The sequence below is a fragment of the Triturus cristatus genome, chromosome 4_2 (genome assembly GCF_964204655.1).
Source record: "Triturus cristatus chromosome 4_2, aTriCri1.1, whole genome shotgun sequence".
NCBI lineage: Eukaryota > Metazoa > Chordata > Amphibia > Caudata > Salamandridae > Triturus > Triturus cristatus.
Genome location: NC_140586.1, coordinates 556,486,940 through 556,514,717, shown reverse-complemented (window position 1 = coordinate 556,514,717; position 27,778 = coordinate 556,486,940). Strand labels below are relative to the sequence as shown.

At 44.0% G+C, this 27,778-nt stretch overlaps 2 protein-coding genes across 4 annotated transcripts in view; one reads left to right on the top strand and one right to left on the bottom strand.

The window, feature by feature from the left end:
* The window catches only part of RPAP2 (RNA polymerase II associated protein 2), a 583,455-nt gene extending 564,486 nt beyond the window's left edge, over positions 1 to 18,969 (bottom strand). For 2 of the 3 annotated variants that reach the window (XM_085602184.1, XM_085602185.1), the window contains exon 1: positions 18,818 to 18,960. Coding sequence is in view for 1 of the 3 variants with exons in the window: in XM_085602183.1 (XP_085458309.1) it covers positions 18,818 to 18,866 (49 nt within the window). In the remaining 2 variants the exon portion in view is untranslated. Of the gene's footprint in view, positions 1 to 18,817 lie in introns of all 3 variants that reach the window. The other variant, XM_085602183.1, reaches the window with a different exon arrangement.
* Positions 18,970 to 19,247: 278 nt separating this feature from the next.
* GLMN (glomulin, FKBP associated protein) overlaps positions 19,248 to 27,778 on the top strand; it is a 450,060-nt gene continuing 441,529 nt past the window's right edge. Inside the window, exon 1 of the mRNA XM_085602181.1 lies at positions 19,248 to 19,397. The gene's annotated coding sequence lies outside the window, so the exon portion shown is untranslated. The remainder of the gene's footprint in view (positions 19,398 to 27,778) is intronic.

Genomic DNA, 27,778 nt, shown 5'->3' with positions numbered 1-27,778 from the left:
TATGAGATAGTGCCAGCCCTTTTTCCCATTGGTAAAATTAACAAACAAGATGAAGAGTTAGGGAGATTCCTAGGGTCGCATGGGCTAGTTAGTCTAAATGGTAGATCGGAACTCGATAGACCCGCAGAACAAACATTCAGAAGGGGCAACCAATTGTGCCCTATAGATTATCTCTTCGTACATGCCTGAAATTTTGTTTCAGTAAAAAAATTTAAGGTAATTAAACGCAAAGAAAGTGACCATTACCACCTGTATTGTGAAATAGCGAGAGCTTGCGACAACGTTTTACCACAATCTATGGATTATCCAAAAAGACTAACTACTAAATTGACGGAGGAATATATTATAAAATTGTCTAATTTTCAACAGAATTTAGACTCTGAGATAGTATGGAGCCCGTGTGTGGTATGGTTTGAAGGAAAAATCAAGCAGGCCGCACTATGTTTGTCTGTCAATTTAAAGAAGACAAACAAAGGGGGCAAAGCTCAGCAAGGGGGTGGCAGTCAGCAAATGGTTTGGTTTGACTCCGCATGTAGAGAGAAAAAGAGGCTACTAAGAAGAGAAGAAAGAAAGTTGAAGTTAAGATACAATCAGGAGAGTTACAATAATTTAATAAAGTTGAGGAAGGAATATAAAATGTTAGTGAGAATTAAGAAAAGAAGCTTTAAAGAAAAATGCTGGGTTTCGCTGCTAGAAAGCATAGAAAGTAAAAATACTAAAGGTTTCTGGAGGCTGATCCAAGAGGCATCAGGTCGATCCCCAGGAACCATGAGCTGTGAAGTCGACGAGGCATCCTGGGAGGAATATCTAAATCAATTATATAAGTCTAGAAATGGGCAAGAAATTGGCGGAGAGAAAACCTGGAGGCAACAAGTAGTAAAAAAAAAATGTAATTCCTTTATATTCGCCTGAAAATGTAAAAAATACAATTAAGATGTTAAATCTAACCCGTGCAGCAGGGCCTGATAATTTACCTGCAGTAATAATTAAGACAGAGCTAAATTGGTGGGCCCAATTTTTCTCAAAAATGTTTATAGCAGTATTAACCACAGGTACAATTCCAAAATCTTGGAGGGGAGCCGTAATTAGGCCACTGCATAAAAAAGGGGATAGAAAGGACCCCAAGAATTACAGATTGATTAATCTATTAGATATCGGTGTGAAAGTGTTCTCTAAAATAATCCTGGGAAAACTGAAGGAGTGGGTTGAATTAAATACAATTGTCCCGGTAGAACAAGGAGGTTTTAAAGAGGGGCACTCAACACTTGATCATTGTTTTGCATTGTGGGCCGTGGCTAGGAAGACAGTAGAACAGCAGGGTAGATTATACTGCTGCTTTGTCGACTTCCGGGCGGCATTTGATCTAGTAGATAGAGAACGCTTATGGGAGACGCTAAATAGATATAATATCCCCAAGGACCTATTAGAAGTCATCCAAGGACTGCACAGCGAAAATTGGGCACAAGTTATTAAAGATACAGCAGGAGGTTTAACCCGAGAAATAAAAATCAATAATGGTTTAAGACAGGGATGTGTCTTGGCTCCTCTTCTATTTTCTATTTTCCTTGCTGACTTACCGAAACTGTTAATAACTGAAAGAGGAGCAAGCCCAAAGGTAAATGGAAAGCATCTGTCTTGCCTACTATACGCAGATGACCTAGTTATCTTAGACCAAACGGAATTAGGGTTGCAAAGAAAGCTAAATGTTTTTGAGACATATTGTCTAGCCAAACATCTAATAGTAAACATGGAAAAAACTAAAATATTGTGTTTTGGAAAGAAAAAACATGAATATAGCTGGTGCCTGGGTCAGACAAAATTGGAAGTCGTCGATGAATATAAATATTTGGGAGTATGGTTTGACAGAGCTTTAAATTGGGGTATGCATCAACAGGCCCAGAAAATAAAAGGTCTAGCAGGAATATGTGGGTTGAAAAAATTTAACAGTATTTATGGAGACATGTCACATAGACCAGTGTTGAAAGCATTTAAGGCTATGATCCCCCCACAGATGCAGTATGGGGCAGAAATATTGTGTCTGGGGGGGAAATGTTCATGGGATAAGGAGGAAGGTAAATGTTTAAAAACTCTTCTTTCCTTGCCTAGCTCCTCAATGGTACAGGCCATTAGGCAAGAACTAGATTAGCCAGCATGGAACATACAAGTCCAGGTAAATCTGTGTCGATTTTGGAAACGGTTGGGATCAGGAGAGGAGGAGAAAGTGTCATATTGGTGTAGGAAGGAGATACAACAGAGTGAATTAAAGTGGGCAAAAGCTACCAGAAATAAACTGCTCTCCATTTGTGAATCGCTAAAAGTACAAATTGACCCAGAATCATTATGTATTGAAGAACGGAGGAGTGTTCTAAAAATTTTGGGAAATGAAAAATCCAGACAGATTAACATGGATTACTTGAAGCAAAAAAAGTCTGTGCATTTTATGTTAAATACCTGGAGCAATGATAATTGGTATCCGTATCTAGATACTGTACCAAATCACGGGTTGAGATTGGAACTATTAAAAGTGAGAATAGGTATTAATCCCGCCCGTTCAAATGAGAAAATAAAAAACGTATTAATGGATGACTGTGGTAAATGTACATGCGGGCTAGATTTTAAATGTACCTGTGTTCATTTTATAATGGATTGTCAAAAATTGCGATCTATACGGCGGATGATCTTAAGGCCACTCTTTTTAAAATATGGAATAAGCTCAAGGATACAAGCAATTAAGCTCCTTATTGACATGCAGTTTTTTGATATCGCAATTGCTCTGGCAAAGTTTGAACAAGTAGATAAAAGTTTTCTCATGGAATAAGGAAATGAAATGGGTGGTCCAAGGGGGATTAACAGAGGCCAATCGAATGTTTGTAATTATATCATGTATTGAATTTTTTAGATAAACGGCCTTAGCTCATAGTATGACAATACAAAAATACGCTTTTACGAGAAGATAATGAAATTTGATTTTAGGTTCTTTTAAAAATTTTAACAATTGTATTTATTATCTGTGTCATGTTGGTGTATGTAGTTTAAAGACAAATTGGTCACCATAAACTTATTTTTTGATTGATACCTGCTCACGTTTTTAAGTTGCCTTCTTTCTTAAACACACAGACGTTCGACACATTTATTTGCATGCCTGTGCAAGGTAATATTTCTGAAATGGCTTTGCTTACATTTCCACTTGGTAGGCAGATTATCATATAACTAGAACTTCCTGTACAAGAGCTAAGTTCACTGCACAAAATGTTGTTGTTTGTTATTTGTCAGCTCGGCAACTGAGCTATCATAGAAGAATCAACAAAAGCAGCCCGACTGGGACTTCGGCATGGCAACCTTGGGTGATGTTTATTTTATAAACAACATCATTCTCTTGTTTAGTTAGAGGAGCTTTTCGCTGGCACTGAGACGTCACCACATTGCAGAATTCAAGCCCAGATGATTCCTGTTTATCTCTTGCGAGGGATGATAGCCAGCTCTCCACCAAGACGGACACCTGAGGACATTTACCTACAGGTAGCAGGGGAGTTAGATCACCCTAGTGGGATGTGGCAGATTCACCCACCCGAGGCACACTAGGATAGATAGCACTCAGTAGGAGTACCATATGTTACACTACTTATATACAAGCATATATTCTCTGTAATAGCAAAATGGTTGAACGGTTTATCTTCTTCACCATTCTCATTATGCTAATCATGTTATTCTGCTTCGTTCTAGTGATTATCGCAGCACACGTATTTTACTCAAGAATCACAATGCTTCAATAAATACTGAAACGTCATGTGTATTTCTTGTGTATCCCTTTGGGTATGCATGAGTAACCAAACGAAAATTCTAGATCTGTTACCATTATTTCCTTGGGGAGTCGGGGTTATGTTCTGAGGTTGCACATTCCATTTGTTACCTTGTCGGGCTTGGGGTATGGACACTGTGAGCTAGAAGGTCTAAGGCCAACATATCCTGATGGTGTGCGTAGAATCAATCTTGCACAGTTATAACGTTGATGTTGTCCAACAAGAGCAGTTTTCTACTGAGAAAGCATAAGCCATATGACACCTGGACCCTACAGTCCAACCTAGATTTTCCCTCAAACACTATATCTTGTCAGAGGCCATGCCCCGTTTAGTGTTCTGTTGCTCTTGTGCTCAATTTGTGCTCTACAAATACCAATGCATATTTACATAACGTTTGAATGGTTAAGCCTTGGATCAGCAGATTGCATTTCATCTTTCTAATTTTTGGCTTTACTATTATTTTAAAACGTATTAAACAGTTATTTCTTTGCAAGAACTTATACCTGATACAACTTTTTCGTCATCTTAAATAAGCTTGCTTTCACTACCTGACCAGGCTACCATGAAGGCTTAGAAGTCCATCTTTCCATCACAGACCCATTATCCTGGGCAGCAGAGCAATCAAATAGTTTCACCCTTGATGATTGCAGGTTGTCCCTACAATTTCAGTAATCTGTAAAAAAAAACTCTATTATGCCACTTTGGACTCTTCAGAAAACAAAAATCCAAACCTCCATGCGCCTAAATCAAAAAGCAAAACTTTGCAAGCAATGCATTATCAACGGCTGCAAAATATCTAGAAGTAGTTCTCCAAAAGCCTGACAGATTAACATGAATACCCCTAAATTTAGAAGATGAAAAAAGACAATGACTACTCTAGCTGCTTAAATGCTTCCCACTTCTCTGAAGTGGGTCACGGACAGATAAAGCCAATGCTCCTTTTCCAAAACTTCCAGAAGTAATAATAATCCCACTATTTGCTCTGACTGAGTTTCCCTACATCTTCAAATAGGTTTAGATGACCCTACCCTCGGCTTAGATAAGCATCGGTTTATGATTGACCATATGGGAAAATGTTTTCAAAGTTTACCCCAGCTGCCCCCTCCTTCAACTCCTTATAATTGCCGCATGTGGAATCAACTGTCTATGAAAGACAAGATAACGTCGGACACAAGTTGTGCGGTAGCTAGGCTTTTGTGCATATGGGATGGGCTGAGCTTATGGTTTGAAAAGTGCTGGATGCAGTCTGATGGTAATGGGAGGGATTCCAGTAACAAAGATAAATTCCATCTCATCTGTAATAAGTGGGGTGAGAAAGCGGAATGGGGATATGTAATATCTCATCTGGTCCCCTTGTCCATAACAACAACAAAAAAACACTGGGACGTATTATAGCTGTGAGATAGGTGAGCCAAGCAATGTTTGCGCTTGGCCATTGTACCGTGGACCGATAAACCAAAGTAGAGACAATCCAAGCACCCCAGACATTGCCAGTTTTCCTCTCTGGTGCAATGTTTTAAATACAAAAACTGTTAAATACAGGACCACTGAACAGGTAAATAAAATGTAAAAGGGTGCTTTTCTGCATGTACATGTAAATTACTGTCCGTTCACAGCCAGTTGAACTTCACCCGAGTCTCATGAAGACCTTTGATACAAGAGCACCCTCTGTGGGATATCTGGGGCTGTTTTTATTTAGTTAGTCTACATAATTACCACCGTTGAAGACCAAAATTGGTCTGCTTTTTTCAAGCCAGCAACATAAAAATAAAGAGTCCTCTTTCCTTTCTTAAGTTTAACAGTTTTTTCTATGAAAACTTGATATAGTGTCACATTATTTTAACAGATGTGCAATGTGTTTTTAATAAACAGTGTATTAAACTAGCTCATGAAAAATTAAACACAAGGCACTGTCCTTTCTTGTTACATGGTTGTGAAAAAAGCCCTTTTTGACGGATTACCTACATTTTTTGTGGAATTTTATTGCTGGTTTTTAAACTCCGCACATTGGTGCACTGCTGTCCCGTGCCTAATGCATGTGCTCTGACTACTAAAATATGGCACAAATAGATAATTTGCATGTTTGACTTACCTACATAGTATATGGCGCAGAAATACAGCCATAGCATTAAAAAAGTTAAATATCAACTGTAGACTGCAGCACTAAATGTGCCATTCATTAGTAAGACAAAGGAAAACATGGCTTAGGGCCTACCTTTGTAGCCTGACAGCTGCAGTTTAAACATGTAGTCTGACCTGTCATATTGACCTTTTTTTTAAAGGGGAAAACCTCCCTATTAAATGTAGTGCTTGTAGCCCACAATGTTGGGTGCATGGTATTTAACCCCTTCCATGCTGCGCGAATTCCGCCGCTGTGCTGACGGTTTCTTGCGCGGGCGTGGTCATGACGGAACGGTTCCGTCATGAGCACAGCTCAACCGTGGCTCATGACGGAACCGTTCCGTCATGAGCACCGAAGGGGTTAAAAGTGGGACATGTAGAAATGTAATTTCACTCCATCCCTGGAGTGACAATCCACTATTTTTAATATTTCGTAGAAATCCAATTAAATGATGAAGTTTGATTTTTAATAAATATTTAGGACAAGTGAATTCTAGAAAATTAATTTGTACCTTCCTTAAGCTACTGAGACTACTTAGCATTAGCCTGCCTGTGCTTGACCTAAGCAGGGTGTAAAAACTGCTGCCAAAAGAGGACAATGGTTTTGGTCTGATTACAGGATGGGCTGGCTGTGGAGCAGGGGATACCTGTTAGCTCAGAAATGGCAGCTTTGTGGGTTCCAGGAACTTCCTTACATTGAAAAGGGCAGAGATGAGACCAGTCCATTCATTGCTTATATAAGGAGAGACATGGGAGGGAGAACCTCTTTGATTCCAGGCCACATGATAGCCAGCTTGGCATGTACCTGTGGGAGGAGGAGCTGGTTACAGAACTAGTTTGGTGTAGCTCTGGAAGAGTGGACAGCTTATTTTCCTAAACTCACCACTGCCTAACACACAAGCTCCCTCTAAAGGCAGAAGGTTTGTGCCATCTTGGATTCCCTCCTAGAATAGTACATTCTGGGCAAGTTTGCAGTAAGGAAAACAGGATGTCTGTGAAAGTGGGTAGGGATGGCCCAATATCTTTTTCTCCATTGGTTAACAAGTGTCCAGGACTCACCATCACCCACTGGCTACTGAACTGTATAAAAATGAACCTCGCCACCAGCCCCTTAGAACACTTTCTGGACCTGTGGGGGTAAAGAAGGTGGTCTAGACCTGCTGTTTGAAACCTATGAGGAGACCTGAAGGGCTGGACCTGCTGTCACTAGTACCCAGAATAAAGCTCCAAGGGTCAGTTGGCTGAACTCCTATGTGGCTACATGGTTATCATAAGCTGCAAGAGACCTTTTTCCTGGAGTGACCAGTTGCAGATGGAGGAGGACTGGATCGTGTGGGTGGCCTCTGCTGGAAGGAGTCTTAACCTGTAAGTGCAGTATCTGAAGTCCTGGGAGCCTTAATGGTGCCCAGAAGAACTTATTCTCAAATCTCTGAAAATGTTTACCTAGTAAATCTTTGGACTGCCAGACGTCCGGAAGACTTAAACCAACCACCCAAGTCAATTCACACAAGGCATGCCTCGCTGAGCAAGAAGATCAGATAGGTCCTGCTTTGAGCTTTTTGCCACCTGAAAATTCAGTTCAGTGGACCTTGGTAGCAAGCCTATATGACTCTGGAGTAACAGCATGATGCTTTGCTTTCAGATGGATTTGGATCCCCAAAGAAAAAGAGATCAAGTCAAACAAACAAAGAAAAGTGGTCTGCCAAGAAGGCTGAATAGACGTCTCTGCTGTAGCTCCCCGCGACGGCAGAATAATTTAACATAATCCGACATCAATCCTGCCCATATCTATGTATACCAGCAGTGCTAACATCAAGACTCACCTATAGAATTCGGTGAGATACGGCATCGACCTATCTGGACGGCGTCCTGAAGGGAGAGATGGACTGACTGCTGAGCCCGTCGGTGCCGAGCTGCAGAGAGGTGCGGGCTGAGGGCGTTCGGAGGCACAGCAGAGACGGAAAGCATGTTGAGGCTGGAAAGATCAGTGGACTGAGACACCCCGTCGGCTGTGGAACCCTGGGCTGGGGGCGGTACGTTACCGCCCCACGTCTGAAAATGAAGTGAGGAGGCCATTTGCGGCCTAGGAGCGGAGAAGAGCTGGGCCTGCCAGATAAAGTGATTGAAGAGTGAAGGGCGGCCTCTGGTCGGCTCCTGATGGCCTGGGTCCCCCACTCCCCCTCCCCACCCCCTGAGAGCAGGAGGGACGGGGAGGTGGTGTCTGGCGAGTGCCTGTCAAGCGGGGAAGGTGGGAGGCTCCGAGAGGCTGGGCAACAGCAGTGCGAGTGACAGGCTGTGCGGGCGCTTGAAGCTGGGATCTCCCCTCCCAAAAATTGAACCGAGGCTCAGTGGCGTAGGGGGAAGAAACCTGGCGAATCGGGCAGAACCGCCGCCAGAGATCGATCGAATATATTCAAGTTTGTGCCCTGGATTGATGCTGTTCTGGCCGGAAGAGCGAGAACACTTTGCCTGAGGCCGGAGCAGGAATTAGAGTGCAGTCCTGAGGTTTCCCTAACGTGGGGGAGCTTGGGACCCTTGGCGTCCTGCAACTGCAGAGCGACCTGGGGACCCAGGCAGAGCGGGCAACCCGCGCTGCACGGACCAATTAGATGCTAACCCCACCTGAAGAGTGGTGTGGGGGGCTCCGGGGCGCGGGACATCTGAAGTGGACAGTGAGATACTGATGGCACTAGGAGCTCTGAGTCACACAGTGCGATGCCCAATACCACAGTCCGGTGCCCAGTGGATGACAGCCTGACCACCTCCAGAGCACCACCTCTGATAGTCACGCAAGAGGGAAATGATCCTGTAGGCTGATAAGACATGAGAAAAACTCAGCACTTGGTATACTTGGCACTGTGAGAGGCCGCAATATCCTACACATATAGGAGATGTCATGCGCTCTAGGGGAGCAGTAACAGCCTGGTGTACTGCTTTGACATAATACCAAGAACCAGTTTGGGAGGAGTGAGCCAGGGACACACTCTAAAGGCTTGATATAAGTGACACGGCAGAGGTACACTATCACTACCTTTCATCATGGTTAAGGATAAGGGTGACAAAGCACAAGCTAATTAAATAAGCAAATTCACACTACCCCTCCCACAGGGACCAGAGCTCCAAGAGGAATATATGGGTGGGGGCGACGATGAAGAACCACAAAAAGAAAAGGAGCCCCCCCCCCCCTTACTAACAGACGTACTTCAGGCAATCCAGTCCACACGTGCACATATGGTACACAGAATAGACGCTGCGGCCATAGATGTCAATCTCCTTTGCTGTGACCTACGGAAGGTGGCCAACAGAGTAACCACCATGGAAGAAAATGTGGATACATTACAAATGGAAGTGCGTAACCTCAGAGATATGGTCATAGCCCTACAGAAAAGATTATTGCACTTAGATGCAAGAGCGAAGACTCTGAAGGGAGATCTAGGAGGAATAATTAGCGATTTGTGGGCTTTCCCGAACGCGCAGAGGGCCCCTCCGCAGAACTCTTCCTGGAATAATGGACCCTGCAAGAACTGGCCCCAAAACGCCTCTCAAATGTTTTCAATACCGAGAGAGCACATAGCTCGTTGGCTCCCATGCCCTCCCTCCCCCACCCAAGACCGGAAACACCGCCAAGAGCCATCATCGCCAGGTTCTTCAATTATCGGGATAGGGATGTGATCCTGCAGACCATACGTACAAAGAAGCCGATATTATTTGAAGGTCATCCCATATCGATATATCCTGACTACACTCAGCTTGTGCAGGAGCAAAGGAAGACTTTTCTGACTGTCAAGAAGCGCCTCCGTGAGCTCAACATGAAGTACAGCCTGTTGTTCCCTGCAAAATTGAGAGTGGAAAGAGCCGGGCACACTCTGTTCTTTCAATCAGCTGCTGAAGCGAGTGACTGGTTGGACACCAGTGGTATACCAAGGGCCTGTCTGGTCCCGTCCACGGGATCCTCAGGTGACAAAACCCATGAACGACGACAGATCAAGGCAGAAGTCACAATCTCGACAAGGAAGTCCAGGTAGAGTGAGAGTTCGCCCTGACGGAACATTGTAGGCATCAGACACTGAAACAATACAGGAATCGGAGACTGCGACCCAGGATACTGGGCTGGACTCGGGGGCTGGAGGAACCGGTCGAATGAACAGTGCGACAGGCCACGACTGATGGACATGCAGAAATTATGGGGAGGTTTGAGACGCAATGCAAAGGGGAGAGAGATAATGATATGTACAAGACATGGATATGGTATACATTTAGGCTAAATAGAGATATATGATTGATAAGCTGAGCTGTCCCAGGGAGAGACACTCCCCTACAAGAGGCCTGTTCCTGTGGAGTGAGCGGTAGGTTCTAACCTTGCACCCTCTTTGGTGACTGTGCAACTAGCAAAGCACTCAATTGGTTTAGTTACAAACACTTTTGAAAAGAGACTGCCTCTTGCCTAATTTAAGGCAAGATAAGTTGAGATTCAAAGTTGGGGAGGCGGGTGGAGTAGGAAGTCCTTGCAGGCCGATATCCTGCACCATATGGGGGGTTGAGACTTACAGGAAAGCCCAGTGGGCGGGGGACCAAAGGGAGTTCTGTTGTTATGTTTGTTTGGGGATACATGCATAAATCAAAGTTAAAGTGTCTAATGTTTGATTCTGGGAAATGATCAAAGAGCTGGGGGAGGAAGGGAGCAGTCACAAGAAGTGCAGAACTCAAGATGTCCAGGAGAGATTTCCTGCAAATATGGGAGTACAAGAGCTGAACATTTTACCAAGGAATGTACGGGGAACGGCAAATTACCAGAAGAGAAGAAGGGTACTAGAATACTTAAAACGCTACAGAGTGGCGATTGCATGCCTGCAAGAAACACATGTATGGGGGGACGCGATTGCATGTGTCCAACGGCGACGGAGAGGCCAGATGTATGACACTTCCTACTCTGAATTTGCTTGGGGAACACGTATATGGGTAGCCCCTCGGGTACTGTTCCAATACAAACAGCATGTGACGGATCCCGAGGGGCGATACGTGATAATATATGGGAAGTGGGAGGGCCAGGAGATATGTCTCATTAATGTCTACGCCCCAACTCTGACAGTCCCGACTTCTTTACAAAAAATGATGGAAGTAGCCACACCGTGTCTGGGAACTGAAGTAATCTTATTAGGGGACTTTAACTGTGCTCTAGATGCACATCTAGACAGGGACCCCCCCCCCCCAAACAGAATACTAAACCTCAAACGACTAGAGTAATAATGGTTATCCTAAATGGTTTGCACCTCAGAGACGAGTGACAAATGCGTAACCCTCTGAAGAGTGTTCTCCTGTCATACCCCAGCAACAAATACATTCAGTCATCTAGACTATTGCTGTATCTCTTCGGGATTGACCCCCAGGGTAGGTGGGGTATCATGCTTACCTAGATACTTGTCAGATCACTTTCCACTCCTGTTGTGTCGCAAAGCAGGAGCAGGGCGACCGGTGATACCGCTATGGCATCTACGTGCAGAAGCGTTGAAAGATCCCCCATACAAAGCCACCCTTAAGGAAGTAGTTATCCTTTATTTTGAAGGTTGTGATTCGAGGCAGAGTCATTAAGACATCCCACGGAGTTAGACAACAGCTGGATTCTTCTTGGTGCTAGATAGTTTGCTGGTGGATTTACTGTGGGGAACAAACAAAACGCGTTAAACTAGACACCCTCCAAAGAAAGTGGTTACATGGCGGGTGGAAATCCCCGTATGCATCGAAACGATATGGCGGCACAACTGCAATATGCAGTTCACTGGTTGGAGGAAGGTAGTAATTGGGGAAAAACCCTACTGGCAGGGACATATGGAGTTAGCACTTTACCCTAGTTACTCATGATGGGAGCGGCGATCCCAAAAGACTACCCATACATGATCAGATATGTGGCGAAAGTTTGGGAAGACACAGTTAAGAAAGTAATCCAGAAGGCATCCTATTGACCTGAAATGCCATGTGGGTTTAAGAGCGTTCCAAACAATTGCAGAGTCCATGTCCATCCAGCGGTGGAGAGATGCCTTACAATGGGAGCTGGTATAATAATGGTAGACTTATGACCCGAGAGGAAGCTGTAAATACCTTTGAACTGGGAACTGGACAATTCCTACAGTATGGAAAGATAGCATTAGTGGATAGGGAGATATAGAATTCATTCCTAGAGAAGCCCCCTTGCACAGCTGTTCTAACAACTTTACTATCAATGGCAGGCGGGCCGCGCCTAACCTCCCACATATATAGGGCCATTTGAGATGATAACCCGGTCACTGCCCTGCCGGTGAAGGTAGGAGGAGGAATCGGAACAACCTATTTCAGAACAGGAGTGGGCACCAAGTAGATTTAACACCATACAGATTAAGTGCACATGCTATGGAGGTGCTAGAGCTTGGGCCCATTCTGGGAGGGAGTATTGGAGTTAATACACACGCCTACTGGATGGTCCATCACCAGGACTATACGTTCAGTCCTATTGAATATAATACCTACCCCGAAAAAGAAAAAGCTGAGTAGGAGGTTTGTGCTCCTGGGGTTGGTGATTACAAAGAGAAGGATAGCAATCTTGTGGCTCAGCCCTGCCCCCCGACTATAAATAGCTGGATGAGAGATATGAATGAGTAGGTAACAGCTGAAGTGATTTGGATGAAGCATATAAGGAAAGATGATAAAATTGAGGAGTATGCGCGAGCGTGGTCCGCGATTATAGCAGACTTGAGAGATCTTCAAGATGGAGAGGCAGAGGAGGGAAGTGATTCACAATTAACCCCGGAATAGGTACTGGGAAGGGGAATCTAACAATAGACACATGGTACTGCACTTCAGTTGATGGTCATCAAACTCCGGGTGAGAATACAGACAAAGGACATTAAGACACAAAAGGGTGGGTAGGAAGGAGGGGGGTTACATATGAAGAAAAAATGTTATGACATTATAGCAATGGTGTAAAATTGAAATCTGACCCTGTAACAAAAGAAGCGTTCTGAATGTTATATAATCTATGTGAAGTACAATTGGAATATTGCGTAAAATGCCAAAAAAAAGAGTGTTTTTTGGGGGTTTTTTAAAGTCAAACAAAGAAATTGTGACTTGGCGAAGGCACCATAAGTATCTACTTGATGATAGGAATTCCCTAGACGCAAAATGTTATCTTTTCTCTTTCAGTGCTTTTCCTGCCAAAATGAACAGGTTGGGCAGGACCTTGTCCAACGACTACCCGGCTTATAGAGGACTACCTCAGATACAGTCTGCATTCAACTGTGCCCTACAGGAGGATTTTGAATTCCATTTTAGAGACCTAGGGCCTGATTTAGATATCGGCAGACAGGTTACTCCGTAACAATGGTGACAGATATCCGGTCCACTGAAAACAATCCCATAGGATATTATGGGATATATATTTCGGCGGACGGGATATCTGTCCCCGTTGTGACGGAGTAACCAGTCTGCCAATATCTAAATCAGGACCTAAGTTTGAAGTGCGCAGAGGCATTCTTAAATGCTTCTAGGTTGAAGTTTTAAACCATTATTAACAATAATTATCACTTGATAAGGTTGAGTAATTAAAATGAAAAATAATGAACAACCTCCCACGTGACCTTAATTACTTTAGTACTTGCTAACAGGTAGCATAGAAGCGGGTCATTGACTTATAATTTCTCCATACATAGATCTAAATTTCATATACATTTTTTATTTTATTGTACACATCTTTAAAAACAATCGAATAAAGATATTGATTTTCACTATACCATTTGTTTTAACATTATTTTTTCTTTACAATACATCAACAGATTTTAATAGTACATTTTCTTGTAATGATCATAATCCTCATATAATCTATACAAAACCTCCTTAACATTTCCTCTTGAGACACTAAAACCAATTTTGCAAACAAGAAACAATTTCCCCAAACTGACACCTCATTCACATAATCCACACTCAGATCACGGACACGTACTGGGGAGCATGAATACGTGTAGAATAACACTGCATGCACAGATGGAAAATACTCGGGGTGAACACATCAAGCCTCAAATGCTGTGCTGATAACTGGGGCATCATACTCTCAGGTTGACGTACGTTTCAATGGACGTGACAGATTGTCTCCATCTTCATCAGGACCTATTGGTTCTCTAATTTTTCGTAAAGGCGGACAGTGGGGAATCTAAAAACACAATATTTGGCGGGGAGAAACAAGATTACATCAAATGTTTGACCCAGGAGCTTTCTTGCATTGCCCCTAAAAAATTATTTTAGAAAATGCAAATACTTCTCACCCGTTAACGTCAGAGAAACCTTCACCAGTGATTGTCTTTCAAAGGAAAAAAGTGTACGTTAACGCAAAGATCCATCACCTAGAGGAGATGAGATCAGCTCGGGAACAGGGCTTTACCCCGTAAGTGATGGTAGTTAAATTGGAGAACCATATTATTTAATTTTGGCCCCAATCCGCGCTATCACACTCAATGTAGTAATAAAACCTCACGCATTCAAACATCTAAAGATGTTGACGTGACTTTTTTCATTTCAAAGAAGGAGCCTGGGCCAGGGATGGTGAAGCCAGACCCGATGGGGGCCTGGGACAAACGCCGCCTGGAGGCAAAAAGCCTCCCCTCCCAGTCACAAACCCCGCAAAAAGGGGCGACCAGGATTGGTCGCCCCAGGGCAAGCTACAGACCCCCAATCCGGGGGCAAGCTAGTAAGCTGCGAGAGGGGATACAAAGGGCCACAAGGCCCAATACTCACATACTACCCCCTCGTGGAGGGCAGAAGATAAATCCCACCCACCCACACCAGAAATACACGAGGGTCGCAGCCGTATGGGTAGAGGTGAAGCGGAAGAAACCCAAGAAAGAGCGACAAAAGAGATAAATTACTAGAGGTAGATGGAAGGCTCAAACAGTTTCCTTGGGATGCCTCACGGCAGGGGCACTGAGGGAGCTAAGGACAGCACACAGCCACAGTCAGAGTAGATGTGATGCTCTCGCAGGGCCCTTGAGATGCCTCATGGAAGGGGTACTGAGGGAGCGAAATGTCAGGACTCAGCCTCCGGCAGAATAGATGAAATGGTCACACAGGGTCCTTGGGATGCCACACGGCAGGGACCCGGAGGAGCAGGGAGGGGCCTAGAAGGGGTCCAGGGCAAGTGGAACAGCACTTGCAGAGCGGGCAGGTCCTGACGGACACCCACCAAGTTTGGTAGCAAGTTGAAGCCTAGAACCGCTGAAACAGAGGCCAGGGCATTTGGGCCCCCTTCACAGAAATTAGATTGTCTAAGAGTGCTGTAGAAAAGATAAATGGTAGTAAGTTCCAGACGTAGCCTTAAGGTATATTTCAAATAGGTTTATTAGTTGGTTACCAGATGGTACAAGGTAGTTCAGTAGATGACAAGATTAGTCTAGATGATGGCAAAGGCCCACCAGGAGCAGCATGGTTGCTGCTCAGCCCACTCTCTCCAACTGTCACTCTCTCCACGCAAGCAGGCACCCCAACATTCCACTCTCTCTCTCATCAGGCATTCCAACATTCCACGCATCCATCACATTCATTCTGGCTGAGCAGCTAAGAGGGGAATGCACTTAAGGGAATTAAGGTACAACATATCCCCTTCCCTTGGCAACAATAAACAACAATAACTGCGACATTGCAGCAAAAATAAGAATAAGTAAGCATGTAACATCTCACACAATGAATAAATATGAAAATGCAGTGAGATATAAATAAGAGATGAGTAAATAGCAAAAAGCAACAAGAATGAAAGAAGAGTGGTAGTTAGCAAGGATTCAAGTTCAAAAGATACAAATAGCACTTCCCCTTCCCTTGGAAAAAACAATAGAACAGGTTGGAACCTTGCATGTAAAACATTCAAGTGTGATTAAATTAAAGAGAAAAACAGAATATAAGGAAATAATAACAGAGAATAGAGAAGGCAGAACAAATAAAGTGGGTAAAAAGGTGCAAAGCGGTAGCGTAACTGACAGCTGGGGCAAAGGAAACCAAAAGATCTGACACCCCAACTACATTTCTACACACAGCACAATGGAGGAAATAGTGCAGAACTAGAAGAGTGAAGAACCCCGGGAGATGTTTTGCACACCTCATATACTAATATATTAAATAAGAACCCCGGGAGATGTAAATACCTATACACTCATCCTCTTTTGCACGCCTCATGTACTAATATACTAAAGCCCCACTGAGTATAATGAACGAAAGAGTGGGTACGTGCCCATTGCTTATTACAAGAAAAGATGGGTACACCGCCCATTGCGCATTTTAAATAAAGATGGGTACACTGCCCATTGCGCGTTTTAACTAAATTAAAGATGGGTACACTGCCCATTGCGTGTTTCAACTAAACTACAGATGAGTACACCGCCTGTTACATATTACTTAATAAAATGTGGGTACACTGCCCACTGCGCATTTTAACTAAAGATGGGTACAAAGCCCACAGCGCAAGTAACCACTGAGTGATAACAATCTAAAGGGTAATGCAGGCATAACACTGCTGCTAGGCACCAAGACTGTGTAGGGTGAAATCAGTGTGAAGGGTGTGCGCACTACCCCCACTGAAGAATGAAACTAGTGTAAGGAGACCAGCTCCCAAACAACAAATACCCTACAAAGAAAATGCCAAATACCCTGAAAGTATCTAAGTCAGAAAACAAATAAGGCGAAGCTTAACTCTCAATGAAGTGTCAACAAAAATCATACTGTAAATATTATGAAGAATGAGCAACTCACAGCTGTGAGATGTCACTAACCTAGTAATATAACTAATAAAGCATGCATTACACATAGAAAAAAAACATGAAACATATGCAGTAACCACAGTGCAAAACACGTCATGAAACACTGTCCATTGAAACACAATAACTAAAACAAATAAAGTTGTCATTCAAAAGAAAGCATGAAAACATATGAAGTAACCACAGTGCAAAACACATGTCATGAAACACTGTCCATTGAAACACAATAAACTAAAACAAATAAAGTTGTCACCGTAGTTCCACTTATAAGGATACTTCACTGCAATAATACCAAATCATTCAGACTGGAAACCATTGGCATTTGTATTGCTTTGTGTGCACTTCAATGGTAGGCTCTCTGCTTTCTTATTGAAAAAATAATCAAATAAGTTCAGAAGATTTTTCCACCAATGCGACTGTTCACTAATGTGACTTCAATACTCCGCACTACTCGATCTCCACCGAACATCTGAGCTGACAAGCAATTGAGGAATACGATGTCCTGGTGTTTTTCATTAAAGAAAAAACTTTATTGTCCTCCAAAAAGAAAAACAAGCGTGGTTGGCAGAAGGAGCACCGCTGAATGAACAGCAGAAGACAGCGCGGCTAATGCTCCTGGCTCTGGTGGAAACGCAATATGGCGGCACGCTTCATGACGCAGTGCCGGATGGCTCGCAGTACGTCCGTGCACACAGGCGACAAGGAGCAGCTCCGACAGGCATGGAAGCAGAGACGCTTCATGAGGGAATGCAGGTGAGCTCGAGCGCGCTGAGGAATCCACGCGCAACATTTTCAAATGGCAAACAGCAACGCGCATTGCTAACGGCTCACACCCCCAATAAGGCTCAATGTTTGAAAATTTACACGGACAAAAACTCACCCATGTCCTAGGTATGGTTCCATACTTGCCCTTGACTCAAGACACACGACACCTGTCCAAACTGAATGATATCATGTCAGTTGAAAAATATAAACAGGTGATGGTAGATAGAGCTTGTCATGTCCGTCAGAGAGCACTCGCTTCCCAACACTACAGATAAGCTATTCAATGCCAAATCCACATCCATGGTGATAATTGCAGCTCTACAAGAGTAAAGATGAACGATGTCTTCCAATAATATATGACTGGCAACAAACTTCAGAGTGGACCGTACTCTCTACACACCAAAAGATAATCCAGTTTGCCGTAACAGCCTCTAAGAGTTGCAAATGAGAACATCTCCAAATGTTTGCACACACTGTTAGACTCTGCTGAAGCCAGTTGTTTAAAGATCGTGAAACATTTTTCCGTTTTATTTTTAAGAGTTCGCGGTTCGGTAGGCAGTGCATAATGTCAAAGAAATGTACTGAGATAATTGCAAAGACAATGACAATGAGATAACATGGATGTTTATGAATGACCATGAAAATTGCAAAATGTACAACCATGTTATGTTTAAATAAACTGCGACCTTTTAAGGTACCAAAGCACGTTGTCAGTGGTGTGATTTAAAGGGGAAGATGGATGCAGTTTGAAGTTGAGGGGGGGAGGAGGACTCGTCTCTTGGGACGGGTTTTGTTATCATATTTTACGGGGCATTTTATCCTTATTAACATTTAGAAAGCTCTCGCGTTTCACAGTTCCATTAGTGAGTAGCTCATCCAGTAAGAGGTCTTTCTTTGAATCCCTGAGAACTGTAATCCCGATTTAGTATTATAATTAGATCTGAAGGACTACAAATCCCTGAATGCAAAAGGGAATCAATGGACTGGATGAACTACTTACGCATGAACTGGGAATCTGAACGCTCTGTATGCTAACCTTTAGAAGATGACTGTGTCGTTGTGGTCCTCCCCCCACCACCACCTCCTTACCCATCTCTAAGTGTGGCATCATCCAAAGGCACAACAGTAAACTTAATCAAAGCAGGCGTTCTGGCACACTAAAGCAATCTTCAGAAACCTAGTGACATGGTCATGCTGGTTTAGAAAGCATAACATGTTCTAACTCTAAATATAAACAGCAGACTACGCGTTCATGGGAGAATGCAAAATGAATGAGCACTTTTACGTGTATCTTAAAACTCAGGAGTGCCACATATGAACAAAGATGTGTGGGCATCCCTGGCATTTATGACAGCAGCTCAGACAGACCTGCAGCGCCCTTGGCGGACCTGGCGGTCCTCTTCTTCCCTTCGGCCATGTCACGTTCTGTCAAACACAGCCACTGCCCATAGCCCTAAACCACCAATGTGAAACACTCTCATCTCTACCACTCACGGGCCGCTCTAACAGGAAGTGAACGCTGCGTGTCAAGCCTCAATCTAGACAAGTATCACCAACTAAGTCAATATATCAGAAAGAGAGGAAAGACTAAAATAAAAGCTTGTCTCGGACAACAATGAAATTGGGCAAAGCATATAGTACACATATTTATGAAGGCTTGCACATTAGTATTGTTTTTCAATATATCCGCTACGATGCCACTTCCTTTACAAGAGTAATTTATTTTTTCTCAATTGCTGCTCCGGCTACACAGGTCCCAACATCTTGAACACTAGACCGTACACCGATTACAGTTCTTAGGACATAGCAAGATGGCGGCCACGTGATGCATACTGGAAGGCATGCACATTCACGCTTACGGGCTAGACGTTAAGCTTGTGTTGAAGATTAATCTAAGTAGCCGACTGTCACATTTGTTCTGTGGTTTTGAGACTCTCACGCCGAGCAGGTAAATAATAAATTGTGCTGTTTGCAATTTATGTTCATTACTTATGATGACATATTTCTACTCTTCAGTGTACTACTTAGTGTTCACTTTACTTGTCTGTCTGCTATTCGGTGGGTATGAGTTCCAAATGTATCACGAATGTGGTCACGAATTACCCTTAACGGCATCCAGCATCATTTCTTCTCTTGTGAAGTGCATTCTGTGTACTGCTTTTGTTCAGAAATCACTTTTTATACGACCAGAAGCGTTGTTTTTAAGCATGTATAGCCACAATGATCAACAGCGGATTTAAAGCCAAGGATCTCTTGGGTAAGGTTGACGGGTAGGGGTAGGACTAGAGGTCAGTAGAATTTGGAGTTTCGAGGCACCCACATAAAAGTATGACAAATAATACACAGGACAGGTGATGGTAGGAACGAATACATATGGAAGAAAATGTTGAGTCTTCAAGGCATGATCGACAAATGTTTTTTAAGGAGCAATGCCTGACTTTTTTTCTTTTTCTCTTTGTAATCTGGCAACATTACCCTAGAGGACCCCCAGGTGTAGGTGACACCTGGTATGTGCGGACAATTTCTTATTTTGGTTATTTTATTATCAGGGCACAAGTCCTAAAAAAAGAAGTGGGGGACTAACCTAGTTAGGCATTATGCAAGTGACATCACGGTGCATGACATCACACATGGCATCATAGTAATTGACATAATAGAAAGTGGCATCACAAGCCACGACTTTACAGAAAGTGGTATCACAAGTGACATCAGATCTAAAACCCTCACATAAATGTTTAGTAGATCTATCATGTATCAGTTTGAGGCGCATTGCGAGGATAATAGCATAGTGAGCTATGGAAGATGATATGTGACTTATACACCTTGCAATCCCCCAGTTTTATGTAATACATTTTATTCATTCATTTACAAACTTATATGATTTATTTTACATGTAATATGCACATGTTGATGTAAAGCGCTCAGACAATCTGCATTGGGATGAGTAGGGCTATACAAGAAAAAATAGTAGTACTTAAATGATTTCAACGCCTCCTCAGGGGAAGCAAGCGCTATATAAATGCAATTTGTTTTGTGTAAATACTGGGAAAGACAAACACATCTGATATTCTTACAGTGCATGCATATCGCATAAACGGGGACTGAGCAAAGTGAAAAGCTGCCTCTCTTATGTATGTGTGAAATGCTAATAAGGCCCGAGCCTTTGTTTCCCCTCTGCTTCATTTGCATCAGGTTTGAGGCTCCTGACTGCTCCCATCAAAGAGACTCGAACAAAAGGAGGCCAGATGACCGCTCAGATTTGGCATTTGCTATGGGTCCAGCAGGAGTGTAAAATAAGAAAACCCCGTCCCCGCCTGCATGTTGTTGCATGTTGCAGATGGAAAGCAGACAACATGCAGGTGCTGCTGAAAGTGTCCTGGTGTTTTGTAATTACACCAGGACGAGTTCAGCACATTATTCAGTGGAGCCCAACTTCTTGGCAGGGTGGACGGCGTTCACCCACGTGTATCCCTGACTCGTGCCTTATTTATTATGCTTTGTGCATGCATGTGCAGAATAAGTGCTCTGAGGGCTTCGATGTTCAGTGAGTTTGTCGTGTGTATCAGCCACACAAACATGTAATGTCACAGGAGAGTTCCTAGTCTGTTTAAAACTGATTCCCAGAGAAAGCAATTGGAGCTCGAGGTTTGAGCTGAAGGAAGGTGGATGACAAAGTAGCCTATCATTTCAGTATTCTCTTCACTTATATGTCGATATTTCACAACAGAAAGAGGGAGATTTAGAAAAAGAAATGGGCATTTAATTCCCCATTAGCCTACGTTGACTGAGGGGATTTTGTAAGTCAGGGGACTCTAATTTGAAGCCATTTTTGGCTTTATAACATTGCGTGTCTTGCAACTAAATTTGAGTGTTGGCATGCATGTCTTAATGGGCACGATGTTTTAGAAATAAAGCCTAGAGTAGTTTTTGTTTAAAGTACTACCCAGCCCCCCCCCCCCTCATGACAGTCAGGCGAGGTGCTGTAAATGGCAGGAAGTGAACAAAAAAGTGATGAGCTGAATTGTTGAGTTATTCTCTGCCACTTGCAATTTCTCTGGGCTCAATTTCAGTCCATCGTTCTTTTACCCACCATGCCATCTCAACAGGGACCATTCATATGTAAATGAGTCTTGGTCCTGATCCAGTAGGAACAATTCATACTGAACTACCAGACAAGGGCCTCTCTGAATGGAATATCAAGCAAACCAAGACCAGTTTCTATCTATATGGGCTTCGTCAATAGGGTGTAGCTTTGGTTTTATGGCTTACTGAACATGCGACCCACATCTGTATATACCCATCCCACTTCAGGCGTTGCACTGAGGTAAACTAAAGTGATGGGTGGTGTAGAGGAGTGAAAGGAAGTAAAATGCATGTAATGTTCCTTAGTATTAAGTCAAAATGACTGATCTTTGAGTTGACAAGAATTGCCATCATTATGCCAGAACCAACATTTTACCAATGTGTTAATGCACATTCTCGCATGGATGTCCACAAGCTGTTGAGAATCGCTGTCATATTGCCTGGGCCACTTTTTCAACAGGCTGGGCAATGTTTATCATCCCATGGATGCACACAAGTTGACTGCAATTATTAGTGTTAAGTGAGGACCAGCAGTCGACATGGGATGGGGAATGGGTATGCTAATGCTCCAATGGATGCCTGCAGATTGTCAAGAATTACCCCCATTGTACCAAGGCCACATTTTACTATGGTGGGGCTAGGCAACACGCAAAAGATTTAAACATTTTGCTAAAAATGACCACAATTGGACAAGAGCCAGCATTTTACCAGTGGTGGGTATCGAGCCCTGGATGCCCACATGTTGCCAAGAAATGCCAGCACTGTACCAAGGTCAATATTTTACCTTAGATCGCATTGGGTATACCATTGGGCATACCATTATCCCACTTCTCAGGCATGCATACACTCTCATAGACCGTGACATGCAGGCATACAGAGAGGTTGCTAGATTTCTGTAAGTCACTGCAAATCATACTGTGAGAGGCCATCATCTAAACACTGCAACTTAATTTTGTTTGGTAACGTCTTTGTATTAGTCACTTAGTGAAACGAAAGCAGACATGAACACCACAAGAATTACACATGAGGATTACTGGTGTATTCAGAGCTATCACATCCCAAACCGTATCCTAGACTGTTATATCCCAGTAGTAGTTTTGTGTAGTTCAGATGCAGGATAATCAATATTTCCAGTTCCCAAGGACAGTACAATGTGGCTGGGACACGACGGGCTCCCCTTGCAGACGCTGCATCTGCCCTAGGTCTTCCCCCCCACTTATTAGGGCAGCCCCTGCTTTCATACACAACGTTTTCTGCCACCAAACACCAGTCCAGTCTCTGAGACTTGGTGCTGATTCTGCCCCCAAAGAAGAGCTATATTTTGTTTAGTAATCACCATATCTAGGGTCCTCCAGGTGCGCTCCATACGATTCAAGTCTGTGGCATCCCAAACGTTGAGGAGCTTTCACTTGGCCGAAGGCGTAAAATCACCTCCACATATACTATTGATAAAAGTCACGACAGAACCCCAGAAGTTCTGGATTACTGGGCACTCCCAAACGACATGGAAAAAGGACCTCTCCTGTCCACGCTTCCTTCGAAAAGTTGGCTCAGTTACTCTACTCATCTTGAGCATGGCATTGCAAGACGAAAAGGATCTGTGGAGTATTTTAAGCTGCACTAATCAAAACCGTGCTCTGGTCGCCACTTCTTTGGGGGAGGCTAAAGCCTCAGGCCAGTTTTCGTCAGCTAGGTCATCTAGATCTGCTTCCCAGCGGTAGCGTGAGGGGAAGAACGTATCAGGAGAGTTTTTTTAATTAACTTTTTTATAAGTGAGGGTGATCGCCCCTTGGCTCATATGATTGTCTAGTAATCTCTCCTCTAATGGTGATGTCTCCGGAAAGGACCTCCCCTAGGGGGATTGTTGCTATCAGGGAATGGCACCGCTGTAGGTATCAGAAGGTCTCTGCCGTTGCTAGTTCCTATTCTGTTTGTAACTCAGTAAAGGGAATCACCCTCCCCATGGACCAGAGACCTACTACTTTAGAGATACTGATAAGGTCCAATTTATCAAAGCCTGCACTTTTCCTCAGTATGCCTAACTCTTCAGAACCCCATAGTGATGTGACCGGGGTAATCCTGCCTCCCCAACCCACTGTCCTGAGTGTCGTATGCCAAATCTGAACTGTATGTGTGATTAGTCCTGCAAGAGGTTGAGGTTTTGGGCGAGTGTATAATGCACGTAAATACCCTCCCGGGTGTAAGATGTGTTGGTTCATACAATACGCTAGATTTTCTGGAGGTTGGTGAACCCATTGATTAATTACAGCAAATTGTGCTGCTAAAAGTATTTTTGAATATCTGGCAGGATTATGTCTCCATCATACCAGCATCTTGTCAATTTAGTCGGGGCAATATGAGGTCCCCCATCCCATTCGCAAGGTCCTGACTTCACCCTCTATGGATGTAAAATATGATGTGTGAATGGTGTATTGTGCAGCACATACAGGTAGCGCGGCAGTGCCATTATTTTAAATAAGACTGCTCTGCCAAGTAGTGAGAGTGGTAGCGATCCCCGATGCTGAATATCGCTTTTAAGTCATAGTAGGGGGCCCTGAAGGTTATTTGTGTGGAATAACACCGGATCTGTAGTAACATAGATTCCTAGCTAGCGGAATCCAACCCTCACCAAATGTGCCTTGCATCGGGGTGGCAGATTTTGCTTCATGCCATGGAGAACAAATACAATGGAGTTAGACCACTTAATAGTGTAGCCAGAGTATTTGACACAATTGGTGAAAATGTCTAATATTCTGCAGATGGAGGATGGTGGAGCGGCAATATATAATAGGATATTGTTAGACCTGGCACCTTGGCGTGGGTTTCCCTTCCATTTTTTGTTTTTGCCTCATGTGTTTTTGCTGGTGTTGGATGCTTTGGGCACTGTGCCACTGCTGTCCAGTGCCACAGTGCAAGTGCTCCCTATGGTAAATTGATATATGGATTAGTGATTTCATGATTGGCTAGTTTGGTTTACTTGTCAGACCCTAGTACAGTGCACCAGGAGTGCCCAGGGCTTGTAAACCAAATGCTGCTGGTGGGCTTGCAGCACTGGTTGTGCCACCCACAGAAGCAGCCTGTAAAGGTGTGTCTCAGGTCTGCCATTGCAGAGCCTGTGTGCAGTCTGGTACTGCCATGTTGACTGGGCAAGTGCACCCACTTGCCAGTCCCTAAACCTTCCCTTTTCTTCATATCAGACGCCCCTATGGTAGGCCCAAGGGCAGGGTGCATTGTAAGTATAAGGTAGGACATGCCCTGGTGTGTTTGCATGTCCTAATGGTGAATTGCAGCCATTTTCATTTTTCACTATTGCAAGGCTACCTGTTCCCCATAGGCCAGAATGGGCAGTTTGATTATTGCATTTTATAATCCTAACTGACTCAGGGAACTAGGAAGAAATTCGAGTTTAGTATGCCTGAACTCAGAATGATAAAATGCATCTTCTAGTGAAGTTGGTTTTAACATTCTGTGTTTGAAAATACCACTTTTAGAAAGTAGGTATTTTCTTGTCTAACCATCCAAGCCTGCCTCTGGTAGGTTGTGTATTCCTTGTCTGGAGTTTGAGTGACAGGGGCTGGGGGATTCCAGGAGACAGGGTGAGTCAGAATAGGGGTGAATAGAAAGATCTGCATGTAGATGGGTGGGAGGAGTTGCACCTGGGACCTGAATAGGGCTGTGCCTTCCCTCCACAATGCTGGCTCCACCTCCTGTGGTGTGTCTGATGTCTCTGCCCTGCACTGTGAAAGGAAAGAAGCAGTCTTGTCAACAAAGTGCTCCAGGGCTGACCAGAACTAGGCAAAGGCCTCTCTGACTTCAGAGAACAAAGCGAAACTGAGTATAAATATTGGGACCCAAACCCAAGAACTTTAGATCACTTTGGGAAACAAGAAGAAACCTTTGCTGAGGAGAGGAACCAGAGAGACTGAGGAGTGACTATCCCTAAGCTGAAGTGCTGCTTGGGGGATTGCCCTGCAGTGGTTGCCTAAACTGTCAAAGAAAGGAGAGAGGATCTTTGTGTGTACATTCATCAACTTGTAAAGGATCTCCAAGGGCTTGAGAGAGAGCTTGCCTCCTGCTGAAGTCTCAGGGACAACAGACTTCACCCACCAGCTCCCCAAGAGTTCTTTTGGAAGGGCCTGCTGCAGTGCGAGGCTTTCTGAAGGGCTGCGTGTCGCAAGGAGCTTGAAGCGCGACTCATGAAGAAGAAGCGTGTTGCCGCCGCAGCCACTGTCGTCGCATCGCCTAAGAAGAGGATCGACGTCGCATCAGACGCCGCCGCATCAACGGACAAGCGTGGCGCCACGGCTGCAGTTGACGCATCGTTGCCGAAGCGCCTCTCATCACCGGAGAAGAGGATCGACGTCGCATCAGAAGCCGCCGCATCACCGGGAAGCGTGTCGCAGGGCCTGTATCGGCTCAGAAGTATCGTTGAGTCGCCCCATGGCCGTCGGGCATGCACGCATCGTGTCACATCAAGAAGAAGACGCCATCTTTGTCGCATTGTACCGGATCTTCATCGCATCACGGCGTTGCGTGCTGCAACGCCACGGAAGCGCAGTAAGAAACAGACGCATCACCTCCCCTCGCAGAGAAGAACCGATGCATCCCCTACGCATCAGTAGGGACCCGACGCGTCACCGTGCTTGCGTGTAAGGAACCGACGCATCACCTTCCCTGCAACACTTTCGTTGTATAGCGTTACGCATCCTAAGGTACATTGAACTCAAAGTGTCGCATTTTAACATCTAAAGAGAACTAAGCTAATTCTACCATTTTAAGTACAGTATTGTGGATTTTAGTCGTTTGTGGTCTTGTGTTAAGTCTATATAAAGAATACTTGTTTTCATAATACAACTTGTGTGGTGTCCATCTGTAGTGTTGTCACTAAGTTACTGTATGTGTTCACACATGCTTTACACACTGCCTCTGAGATAAGCCTGTCTGCTCGTGCCAAGCTACCAAGGGGGTGAGCAGGATTTATTTTAGGAGTGTCGCCGCAAATTGATGGCTATATTTCTGCCAGACATAAAGCCGGATTGATTAGGATGTACTAATTTAGTTATGATTTGTAGAAGTAGAGATGCGAGGAGCTTGGCTAGAATTGTTGCTTCTGCGTTGATAATCGAGATCGGTCTATAGGAGATATATTGATCTGGCAGTTACCCTGTTTGTGTATTACTACTATAGAAGCAAGTCTTTGATCGTTAGGGAGAGTGCTTTTTATTCAGCTCTCCATATAAATTTTTAACTTGTGAGGAGCTACATTAGATGCAGTAAGTTCATAGAGCTCTATTAGGAGACCGTTGGGTCCCATCCCCTTGCCCGATTGGATATTTCTATTCGCCTGCTCGACTTCGTCCTTTGTGGGATCACTCTCTAAGAGAGACCGGTCCTCCACGAAGAGAGTCCGAAGGGGTTGATCAGCTAGTAATTTGTGAAAGTCTGTTGTCGTTGTGTTTGCAGGGAAATGGAGATAGGCATAGTAATTCACGAAACCATCAGCATATCTTGAGGATCCCTCAGGTGTTCCCCCCATATGTCGTGCAAATGTCAGCTACCCAGCGGTTTGCTCTCTCATGTCTGTCTGTCTAACTATGCCAGTAATTTCCCTGCCTTGTCTCCTGTTTCGTACATACAGTGTCGCGCTGCGCAATGTCTGTCCTTAGCTGCCTCTGTCACTAAATCTCTATACTCCCATTGTTTGAGGTCCAAAATGTGTCTGGCATCACCAGTCTCGTCCACTATCAGCTTAGCTTCAAGGTCTAAAAGGTCATGTTCAAGCTTCTCTACTGCAGCCGTTTTTCCATTTTGTACCCGATCGTCAGGGAAGGGCCTGTCCTTTAATGACATGTTTGTAGGCCTTCCAGAGTATTTGGGGATAATTCACTGATGTCTCATTGTCTGTGAAGTATTGCTTTGTGGCTCTTGCCAATCCCTCTCTCACGCTTGAGATTTTAAGATACCATGGGATCAGTGTAATAGTCCGCCGAACTTGTCTGATTTATAAATCTCCCATACTGGGGATTGATCGGAAATCCCTCTCACCTTGTAGCATACATCTCGAATGTGAGGCACGCTGATGGCCAATGCAAGAAAAGTCAATACGAGAACGGCTACCTTGGACACCTGAAAGGAAGGTATACATTTGTGCCATGGGGTTATGTGTCCTCCAAACATAACCTGACCCATGGGCGGAGAGAAAGTCTGCCAAATGGGAGCGGAAATGTGTTGCTTGTCTCGGGGGTG